The 12,467-nt window shown below is 36.7% G+C and overlaps 1 protein-coding gene across 1 annotated transcript; it reads left to right on the forward strand.

The window, feature by feature from the left end:
- The first annotated feature begins 5,024 nt into the window (after window positions 1–5,024).
- Window positions 5,025–6,449, forward strand: LOC100256265 (nicotinamidase 2). The gene is made up of 2 exons (XM_002272246.5): window positions 5,025–5,705; window positions 6,018–6,449. Exon 1 carries the CDS (start codon window positions 5,103–5,105, stop codon window positions 5,703–5,705), a length of 603 nt encoding a protein of 200 aa, XP_002272282.2. The 5' UTR covers window positions 5,025–5,102; the 3' UTR covers window positions 6,018–6,449.
- Window positions 6,450–12,467: the final 6,018 nt, after the last annotated feature.

Below are 12,467 nucleotides of genomic sequence, written 5' to 3' on the forward strand. Positions count from 1 at the left end.
CCATAAAGGACAACATCGAATGACCTGTTGTATTGTCAACTAACATGTCGATATAAGGAAGAGGAAAATCATCCTTAAGACTAGCCTTGTTAAGATCTCGGAAATCAACACAGACCCTTACCTTGCCATCCTTTTTTGGAACAGGGACGACATTGGCCAACCACTCAGGACACTCAACCACTTATAAGAATCCTACACTAAGCAGCTTCTGAATCTCCTCATTCACCTATAAATGCCAACAAGGATGCAATCGCCTCAAATTCTACTTAACTGGTCTGACATGAGGCAGAAGTGGCAAATGATGTTGGACTATGGATGGATCAAGGCTTGGCATGTCCTCATAAGACCACTCAAAAACATCCAAATGTGATCTGAGTAACTGGACGAAGCTATCCCTTTCATCTATAAACAAATCTAATCCGATCCTCAACTCCTTAGGTTGGTCTGCTATACTAAAATCAACAATCTCGACATCTCCTGTGGTAGGTGAAACTCTCTAATCAATGGGACTCAAATCAAAAGTAGAAGATGAGTCCTCATCTGAATCATGTTGTTCAATCTCATCATCTATATCAAATATATGTGATGTGGTGAATGAAGTGCAGATAAAGTGATGTCACTAAAGACAGGAAAATACTCAAAAAAACTCATATCCATATATGGAGAAAGAATCAGTACATCATCAGAATGGGAGACAAATGCTCGAACTCTACCACAACTGGGCTAATAACATTCTCAAGTACATCATCATCATGAGCAATAGTAGTAAACAACCAAGGAGTTGGGACAAGCTAAACATCCTCAACCATCTCAATAACAAGTACCCCAAACAGATCAAGTGGAGAAGCAATCGTTGGCTGAACATATTCGGTAATTTGACTCATGTCTACCATGATCAACTCATCACTATACTTGTCACCCAAAATAGCCCCATCTATCATGCCTACAATCTCAATAGAGGTCCCATACTCATCAGTCTTCTTTGGGAAATAAAGCGTCAATAGGCTCGTATGGTCTGGAGATAGAGGAGTAACCAAAACAGAAGTGGAAATGTCAAGAGTTCCATCACTCAACTGCAATTGATGAACAAAACACTGAAGCTCAGCCTCCTGATCAACACTAAGTCCACTGGTGATCCTCTTTGAATATATTTGTGCCTCTGATGCCCTCACAAAATAATCTACTAAGCTCATCTTGTATGGGCGAATAGGATAGTCAAATAGCATGTGAAGTAAATGAGCTCTAAGTCTCTCATTGCGCAAAAGTGCCATGTATTTGTATTTAGCCTTTATAGGAACAAAACCAAGATCGAAAAGAGTATCATCATCAACTGTGACAATGAACTCTCTAGAGCCATGCTGACGATGTCCTAAACCCAAGCCAGGTAAGAAATACATAGATCTCATCATGTCCAAAACCACTATACTTCCATGCTCATCGAAGGGAAGTGCCACATGATCTCTACAAAATTGCTCAACCTCCACAATCTGTATCTCATCAAAGGTGAAGCCAGTCAAAAATAGGTCATCGTCGCCATGACTAATCTCTAATACTGGCTTAGAAGTAGAATAAGTGTCTCCGGTAGGCTGTATAGTAATGACTCTGCCCTCGTGTATGAACTTCATCTTCTGATGAAGGAAATATGGTATAACTCCTGCTCTATGGATCAAAGGTTGACCTAGTAATAGGTTAAAGGATGTGGAATCCTCAAAAATTGAAATAAAGCAGAGAATGTGACAGGGCCTATCTGCAAGTCCAATGTCAACGTATCCAAAAACTCTCTACGTGTACTATCATAGGCTCGAACTATCTGAGAAGACGGCTCAAAGTTCGAAGGTCCGAAGCCAATAATGACTATTGTAGCTAGTGGGCAAATGTTCAGGGCAAAGCCATTGTCTAGAAGGAAAGATGGAACTCGATGCCCAAAATAGCCAACAAAAATGTAGAGGGGTAGAGTATGGTCAGAACCCCCATAGGGTAAATCATCAGCAGAAAAGACAATGCTTGTGGCCCTGTCAATGGTCAACATATGGATTAATTCCTCAGGGGAGGTAGATGTCTCAACTCATATCTGACTCAACGTCCTAATCAGTGCCTCCCGATGAGATGTAGATGATGCCAAAAGACTCCAAATAGAGATGTGGGCCTGAGTGCTCTAGAGCTACCTCAAAATATCATCATCCTCTCGTCTAAAGGTCTAGCAACTATGGGAGGCTGTTGTCGTACCACCCTACCTTCACATGTGACATAGTGAACATCCTGAGTAACTGTCTAATTAGGATCTCGGCTCAATATAAACGAAGATTGAATGTTATAGCATGGGCGAGTCAACACCCAACCATAGTCAACTGCACTGGTGGTGTGTCAGGAACTAGTTTAAATGGTGCAAATGCCTGTGGGTTTGAGATCACTCCATCAACCTCATGGCTCTCATCCATTACTATAGGCTTTAGCTCAGAATCATCCCAACTTAGCATGTGAATGTGATCATCCAGCTTAGTGAAATCCATGAAATGTATACCACCGGCTGGCGAAAAAACTGCATGTGAAGTATGAGCTGGCAGAGGGTTAGTGGTTACATTTGGCTTACCCAAGTGAAACAAACCTTGATCTATCAAGTCCTAGATAGTGTGCCTCAAAGCAGTACAATGATCAGTCTCATTTCTTGGCCCTTGATGATATGCATAGTGTAGATCCATCCTAAATTATGGCGGAATAGGATGAGGCAATGGCCTAGGAGCAAGAAGTGTCAATAATCCAGCATATGTGAGCTTCTGAAGAGCCTAGCTCAATGACATACCTAACTATGAAAATTATCTAGGTGTCTTTAAAGCAAATGGAGCATATGCCTGTGGAGCCCTAGGTCTAGGGTATAAAACTGAAGGTCTCTATGTGATCTGTGTTGGATACCATGGTTGTATTAGAGCAGGGTATGAAACTAGAGGCCTTTCTGTGCCCGGTACTATATAACACAACTGTACTAGTGTGGAAAACGGGTAAGTATGATGATACGACTGAAAAGGCGCCTGTGGCCTATATTGGTGAGGTGAATAAGAAGGGTAAGTCCCAACAGGCTGTGAAACTAGCTAATGACGCCTGGGAGGCCTCTGACTAGTAGAAGTAATAGTGCCTACATTTGACCTCTGTCCTTCAACTGGTTTCTTTCCCTTAGCATCAACAGGGGAAGAATCAGACCATAACCCTCTCGAAATGCCATCATCCACGTCATACAGTGCTGAAATCAAAGTTCCAAAGTCTATAAAAGGTACTCCAACCACATGCCCAGCAATCCTTGGCTATAAACTCCTCAAAATCATCTGTATCTGATATCTCTCTAATGGTCTATCAACAATCTTTGCTATCATTACCTCCACAAATGCACTACCTCCACATCTCAGGGGGTTTCCTATGGTAAAAGCTCTCACAACTCTCAGCACTCAGTAGTCAACAAAAGTGCACAGTGAGTGGTGTGGATGCATCCGAAAATCCTATGAAGCTAAAGCGGAAAAAGAAACACATTGGTCACATAAATATCCATGAAACCTAGCTTTGGGTTATATAGGTCTTCAAAGATTAGACTCCAATTAGTATCAGTATGTCCACCTCCTCCAAAATTTTCCCAAACATCGATATAGCCCGTCGTTAGACCCTATTCCTAACCACTAGCTCAATCAAAGAAACATAAGTTTTATTTAATTTAAAGTTTATTTACCTAGTAAAAAAGTTATACAAAAAATATAATTATATGTAAAGAAAAAACTAGTCAAGTCATTCAAAATAAATTTTGATCTATAACTTTCTAATGTTATTTTGACATCCTACATCGGATAGGAGGGAAAGTTCTCGGTGCTATATAAGTATGAACTCCTCTTAATGATGTAGATGCATTTTAAAGACGTGAGGGCCCCTTTGGGTCTAGAGCGAACAATATTTACATGGTTGGGTACGGGTCGTTACAAATTGTATCAAAGCCGATCCCCGATCTCGATGTGGAGGTTTGTTGGGCCCATAGGGGGTGTTTGTTTGTTTGACCCTGTAATCCCATGGTACATAACGAGAACGTTGTCTCCATGGGAAGAGAGAGGAGAGGAGAGGGGGGGTGTTGTGACATCCCACATCGAATGTACTTTAATGAAAAATTTTAGAAAAATTCATAAAAGCTTAAGGAAATGATTTTTTTTCTTTCTTTCCATTTTTCCTGACATTTTCCCTCAATTTTTTTTTGAACCAAATATAATCTTAAGAAAATGATTTTCTTATATTTGCTTTTATCATCAATAGTGTAAAAGAAAATATTACATAATTAAAATTTATTAAAAATTTATATATTTTAAAATTATTTAATCTTTATAGAAATAAGTAAAATAGGTTTAAAGAAATATATAAAAATAATTTATTAAATTCAAACCTATTTTAATTATATTAAATTTTCTTTTATATTTTTTTTTTTATAGTGAAATCAAATATGATAAAATTATTTTCTTTATCTTTTTTCCTCAATATTTTCTCAGAGTCAAACATAGTGTAACACTTTTTTTCCTTTCCTTAATACTTTCCAAGAACCAAACATAGCCAAAGTATCACATATTATCAGGCCAGTCACAATTTTTCTTGACCAAAGAAACTAATTGTGAAGGCATATTAACTGAAAACACAAGATAATAACATGGAAATACAAATCTGCCAAAGCAAACAAATATAAACAGAGTCAGACAAAGTATGGGGTTATGTAACTGAAGAAATACAGCCGAGATGAACCATAGCTGCACCAGTCACATATGGCACATATGTCTAATTCAATTTGATCCTTAAGGTCATGTATCTTCACATTGCATGATGTTAATGAAATCCATAAAAGCTTCAATCTTGGATGCAAATACATTAGAAGAGAATAAGTTAAGGAAGAAGAAAAGGATAGTTTAGGAATAATCTCATTAAAGGGAGGATGTCAAGAGAATTTGTGCGATGCAAATATAACTTCAGCAAAGAATCCTATTTTTGTTGTTCTAGAAAAACCAGAATAAAGGGTAAATGGGTAATTAACTCCACAACACTCATCAATAACAAAGTTAGCAAGCCGAGGTCTTTGAGGGTTAACAGAAATGGCTATGGCGTCCTGCTGTGGTTCATACAAGGAATACGACATCAGAAAACGGAACCCAAACCCTAAAAATTCGGTTCTCTTAGTAATCGATATGCAGAATTACTTCTCCTCCATAGCCAAACCCATAATCCCCGCCATCACCACCACTATCGCCCTCTGCCGACGAGCCTCCATTCCAGTAATCTTCACGCGCCACTCCCACAAGTCCCCCGCCGACCACGCCATGCTCGGCGAGTGGTGGGGGGGCGACCTCATTCTGGACGGGACGACAGAGGCCGAGCTGATGTCGGAGATCGGGCGGATGCCCACCGACAAGGTGGTGGAGAAGACCACATACAGCGCGTTCAGGGGCACGCGCCTTGAGGAGTACTTGGCGGAGAGGGGCGTGGAGGAGGTCATCGTGTCGGGGGTGATGACGAACCTGTGCTGCGAGACGACGGCGCGTGAAGCGTTTGTGAGGGGCTTTAGGGTGTTCTTCTCCACGGACGCCACGGCGACGGCGACGGCGGAGATGCATGAGGCGACGCTGATGAATATGGCTTATGGATTTGCGTATCTGGTGGACTGTGATCGCCTGGACACGGGCCTGTTTGGGAATTAGGTGGGTTTTCATTTCACGTGTTGTTCAAAGTTGAGATCCAAATAGTTGGGTATAATATTAGTTATAATTTCAGTTCATTAACAAGCCTAATTAAATTATCGATTGAAATTATTGGAATTTCAAGGAAAATTTACCAGTAATTTTTGAAAACAAACTTAAAATTCAAATGGATGTTGCGTATGTCTAGTTTCCATACAATCACTAACACCGAAAACAATTACACAAACGCCTCTGATCTACCAAATCCAATTAGTCCTATCATGATCAGTCATTTTCTATCAATAAGTAATCATAAATGTGAATGCAATGCAGTAGTAGATATCAAGGAAACAGAGAAGAATATACATGAAAATGAAGATCATGAGATTGTCAAGAATTGAGGCAGACCTAAAAAGGGAAGGAAGAAAGCTATCTGCTTTTGTTTTTGTGCAGGAAAAATAGAATTTATCTCCAACTCATATAGCCAATGACGTAGCTGAACAGGGGATCTACACAGTGTTGAATTAAAAACAGAAATTATAGAAACAGGGAAGCTAGGCATTAAAAATTACAGAAGCAGAACTTTGTCATCTGGAAATCAATCACCAATGCTAAGATCCCAATGGAAGCTGCACTGAGGTAGCAGCTTGCATATATATATATATATATATATTTATTAGTTTCAAAAGTAGAAACATATATTAAGTCCACAAGAGTTGTCTTTTGTGAATGAGATGATCTCTGCTTCCATTTTGTGATATAAAAATAAAATTCAAAACAAATGTGTTCATATATGAAAAGCTATCTCAAAGCAAGGACATGCACTATTTTGGCCTAACCTTCTTGATTTTGAAAGTCAAAACAATAATTATTTCAAAGGGTGAAGCCCTGAAGTTCTAAATTGGGAAATGTGGCATCCAATAGCCCATCCTTTGGCAAAAGGCAGCAAAGCTCATGGATTCAGTGATTGCCTTCCATGTTTCTACATCAAGAAATGAACTTTAGTCAATAAATGGATAAAATTTATATTTATGTCCATGCAGGGGGTAGGGAAAATGCTGGGTTAGTATCCTTCTTTCTCTTTTAAGAACCTTTATTTGGGACCAACCAAATGGTTTTATTGCCTACTCCAATCTTCTCAAGATTAAACTGAAACCAAAATAAATCACCATAGCCTTTACATAAATTGACCTCAAAATTAATGTAGCTATGTGAACAATGAACTTCTATTACTTATGATATGATATGATAGTCTCAAAGATCTAAAGGATTAACATTTAATTCCTCAAAAAAGCACCATATTTGAGGTTGTGTGTGTAATTATGCAATTAAAAGGAGTAAATGCAATAATCTCATCAGAGTTTCAGATATGAAACTGCATTTATTTTGCAGCAAAACAATTCAAAAGGTGTGGCTTGAACTGTATACAAGTAAAGTCAGGTCAATCATGATAAAAATATATATAAAATGGTTGTGTCTATTTGAAACAGGGGATTGAAGAAGCATGCAAAGCAAAATTTAGAGAAAAGGCCAAGCCATAATTGCAAAGAAAATCCACCTCTTAGAAAAAAAAAAAAAAAACTAAAAAAGTGCAATTAAATTGGTAATAGAATACACTAGTCTAATGCATGAAGTTAATCAACTTGCACAAAAATAAAAAAAGAAGCATCATCTTTGTGAGAAGTCAAGAACATAACAACATGTGGATAGGTTGCAGTTATGATGAAGAAATTTGTAGGACTATATAAAAGTGAAACAAATATTGTGAATGGGTAGATGTACCTGAAACCAAGGTCCAAGGCAAGAAGGGAGCATAAATTTAGTAGAAAACCGCATGTAATAACTACAGCCAAAATCACCTATTCATCGAGGGAATGGAATGTTCCTATTAAGCATGAGACATCTACATGTACAATGGAAATTGGTGGTCAAATTAGCAAGACAAAAATAAAAAATTGTGAGAACTTGATAAACATTATTAATGGAATATTGTTTATACATAGTTTCGGTTTATGATTGCAATGGAAAAGGTTGAATGAGTGATGTCTAGATGCAAATACTTGGAGAGCAACAGTGAATGGATATGTTGAAATACTTCTTCCAAAGACTTAATGGAATGAAAAGTAAACATCAGAACATATGATAAAATACTGGGAGAGCAACAATGAATGTTTAGTTTAGTCCCTTAGTTGACAAGAAAATCTTCCTCCCTCTTAGTACATACATAAAATATAGAAGTCAAATTTAGTCCAATCTACAGTATTGACAATCCCCATGTTATCTATTTTGATGGATGTGATGTTTTCAAATTTAGTTAGTATGCTTTCTTGAATCTTCATCACAAGATAAATTTGGTTAATTATGTTTTGAGTTTCATACTAAAAGACATTCTATACAAATATTTTTTTCCCGGTATCTTATGCTGCTCATGATGGCAAATCAACAAGTGAATATCAATTATCATAAGTACAAATACACACTTTATTGAAGATAAATTTCTATAATCTTACAATGTTGTGGCTTTGGTACAAGTCTCATATTGTCTAACACAAAAAATAGTTTGCTTTCTCTATTACAGATAGCTGCACAATAAGCGAAAAACTTTAGAATTATTTCAAACCATTAAAACAATGTAAATTTTGATCCTGAGACAAAAATTCAATTATACACGACCTTTTCATTAAGCCCACACACACTAATTTAGTCTAATTCACTTCAATGATTTGCAATGTATTGGTTTTTTCCAACTTAAATTCATGCCTTGTCTTTCAAGATTTAAGTTATAGAACCTATTTTCCAAAATACCTGAAAAAATGGCAAAAGAAGATTGACATTGTGTGCTTTAAGGGGACTAGTGAAGTTACAAGCATTGGTTAAGGGTCATATGGTGGGGAAACAAGCCAATACGAACCTATAACGCATGCATGCACTGATAGTGAATCAAGTTAGGGCTTGGGTTCAAAGAATTCATGCACATGACGAAGCACAGATTGTTCTAAAAAGGTAATCATTAATTCACAGAAATTTCCATCACAACCACTGGTTTAGGATAAGTCTTGGGGTTTGTTTAAGTCTTCATATGCAACATTTGCCAATTTTTGAATTTTCTTTTAAATTTATTCCATTTGGTTACTTATGAAATATAAGAGAAGAAAACAGGGACTTCAGATTTTCTGCCATTTTAGAACTTAGAGAAGGAAAAAAGACTCCACTCAACTACTCTGTCTTGTAACTATTTCTATGAATATCATTTTCAAGACTCAAATTTTGTTTTTTTTTTCTTTTCAGATTGTTCTCTTAGAAAATGAATAGAGACTAAGAATGCTAGAAAGAAAACTTACCTACTATCGTGTACCCCGAATATGGAATTAAGAGAAGGGGATCTGAATTCATCATCTCATATGCCATTTGGTCTTGTGTCAACAAAGGTGATGAGTGGTACCGTTGAAGCTGGAAGTGGCAACAACAAAGGTGGCAACAACGACAGTGAGGAAGGGGTGTTGTCGGTGGTAGGTAGGCGAGGGAGTAGGAGAGACGGAGATAAAGGCAGAGGGATATGAGGAAAAGTCAGGAATCAAAGAGTTTAGGGTTTTCCAGGATTTGAGGTTCGAGAGTGAGAAAAAGATATGGGTTTCGAGATTAGGGTTTTTTAATTGGGGTTTACCAAGAAAGACATAAAGGGTTTAGATAGAGACGAAAAGTGAACGAAGCCTACTATCTAACTTTATTTATTTATTTTGGTTTTTTTTTCAGATGTGGAAGTTGACTTGCAAAATGAGGAGGGCATGTTGGGTATTAAAAAATAGCTCAACCCAAAGTGCATAAAATCCAAAGGAAAAGTTAGGTCTTAGGTTGTTGATGTGGAAAATATATGGTTTTGAAAACCCAAATATATAGAATATGAGATTCAACTATTAATAGATAAAATAATATCCAAAACGTGCACTATGTCCTGTTCACTTTTCCTCTTCCCAGTTTGCCCCTAAATTTCTCCATGTCATCAGCAAATCCTCCCATGTCAGTAGAACAATTTGAAACTTGAACTAATTCTCAAAGTTGAAACACAAAGAAACCCGACCGGAGAATTGCTAGCGAAGATTGGAATTGCCACATCGGAAAAGAGAAAGAGAGAGAGGGAGAGGGAGAGAAGGAGGAGCAGTTGCCTGCTCCACGCTGCAAATCCACTACAAATTGCTGCAAATCCAAGGTAAGGAAGGGATCATAGGGATTTCCTCTTCCTCAACTATTAGTTACATGTTAGTTAATATTTTTAACCAATTCTTATTTTTTATTTAACAACTTTTCAACCACTTCTTTTCCCAAAGAAAGAATTTAAGAAAGGGTTAATTTTCATTATCAACTTCATTAATTTTCTTGATCTTTCCCTCTCACTTGCACTCCAAGATCCCTTCTTTGAGGTTCGACACCCGACTCATCGACTTTTTAAAGCTACAATCATACCCTACACTTAGGGACTTACCATAGTATTTAAACAAATTTTGGTGCAATCAGAGTCCCAGTTTAAGAAATAAATAACAGATTTGGAAAATCTCATGATAGAGAATTTATTTTAAGAAAGACTACCAAAATTACTCGAAGTCTCTCTTTTCAAAAGATTAAGTGGGAAAGGGCCTTAGCAAAGCCCACAACCTCCATTATTGAGCCCATGTTGACATAGGTTCATCACCACCCCATTCATGGGATACAACCTAGGAATCTAGGAAAATTGACTCTTTATTAGGAAGAGACTGGACATGTCTATTGTGAGAGAAACCACCTCACCGATGGGGTTTTGTACTTGGTGACATTGATAGTTTAAGGACAATGGTTACACACTTAAGTTGGATATGAAGTGGTTTAATTTCCCATTGTGGTCCCACTTGCATAGTTCATGGGTCAAATAAAAAGTATGTTTATGTTGCCTTTAAATACCTTTATGATTAAGACAAAGAAATCAATTTGAGAGGGTCTTTAACTAGTAATAAGGTCATGACTTACCCACTATAGACTTGATTCTTATGATACTAGGATACCTTGCAAAATGCCATGTGGTTTGAGACCATTACATTTTTACTAAATTAATTACCAAGTTGCTATGTATGCTCATTTATTAAAGCATAGTTTTTATTTTTGTTACAAATGTCATATCTTATTACCCAATTAATCTCATCCTCCCTATTAGCAAATTGACTAAACCAAACTATGTGGATTGGAAAAAGAATCTAAATATAATACTCACTTTAAAGAAGCTAAAATGGGTAACTCGGGAAATTGCTCCTTCTACCCCTAATGAACATTCCACTTAAAGAGGAGAAGGACAATTATCATAGTTGGTGGAGGGCAGATCAGAAGACCAAGTGTAACATACTTGGGTCATTGGATAACATGTTGCAATGTTAGCAGATGTCTATTTCAACAACTTATGATATTATATTTAGTCTCTATGAGATGTTTGGTGACAAGGGCATGCTAGTTGGGTAAGCTAGCTGCGCAGGCTGCTCTTAAGACCATCATGAATGCTAAGATGTTAAAATGAACTCTCATTAGAGATCATATGATTCGTATGATCAGGCTCTTTAATGAGGTAAATATCCTTAGAGTTGAGATTGATGGGGAAACCCAAGTTGACAGGATTATAAAGACCTTGTCGGATTCTTTCAGTAATTCACGCTCAACTATTTTATGAACAAGATGGTGATGAACTTAAATGATATGATGAGAAAACTCCAAACGGTTGAGTGGAGTCTCAAAGATCAAAGAGGCATTCATATGATAGTTAAGGGTTCTTAGGGTTCTTTTAGTAAGAAGAAGAACACTACCGATACCACCAAACAAAAGGGAAATTTTAAGGGAAATGGGAAGAAGAAGAAAAGTAATGTCAAGGTAAGTGTTTCCTTTACGGTTAAAAAGACCGCTAGAAGAAGGAATGCCTTAAGTTCCTGAACAAACAGTTAGGTATGCCTATTTCTTTTCTAGTTGAATCTTGTTTAATGCTGGATTCCACTAATTCATGGTGGATAGATTTTGGAGCCACTTTGTAATTCTTTATAAGGGTTTTAGCTAAGGAGAAGGTTGAATGGTGGGAATATATACCTGACATTAACTCCTAAGGCAAGGATTGTTATGTAAGCAATGAGAGATGTCACTATTATCTTAGATGATAGTTTTATTCTAGAGTTAAAAGATTGTCTTTATGTTATTGAGACTAGGAAAAATTCGATTAGGTTTCTAGTTTATGTAAATTGAATTATTAATTGGTTTTTTTTTTTTTTTTATAAGAAACAAGTTTTTATTAAGACGAATGATTCGTTTGTATACTTAGGATCATTGGTAGACAATCATTATTGTGTGACTCCATTATCTATTTTATTAAGTAATGAGAATTATCATATCTCACATAAAAGAAAGAAACCTAGCATTAATCAGACACAACTTCAACACTTACACCTAGGTCATATTAATCAAAACAATATGTGGTTTGCCACAAGAAACTCATGAGAGGTAGTCCCAATTTTGAATTAAAGTCGATGTCATTGTGCTGCCATGGAATTCAAAATAAGAACTTCCAAAATCTTTCTTTCTTCTTAAGTCATCATAGGATCTCAAAAGAGAAACTTCAAGAATCTTTCTTTCTCTTAGGTCACCATAGATAAACAAAAAGATTTTTTTTTTACAATAATAAAAAATTCATATGCTCTTATAATGGAGCTTATAACCAATTTATTGAAAAGAAAAAACTTTTTCAATCAAATAAAAATCTTATACCCATTATGGGGTGTACAA

Source organism: Vitis vinifera, chromosome 10 (genome assembly GCF_030704535.1).
Source record: "Vitis vinifera cultivar Pinot Noir 40024 chromosome 10, ASM3070453v1".
Taxonomy (NCBI): Eukaryota; Viridiplantae; Streptophyta; class Magnoliopsida; order Vitales; family Vitaceae; genus Vitis; species Vitis vinifera.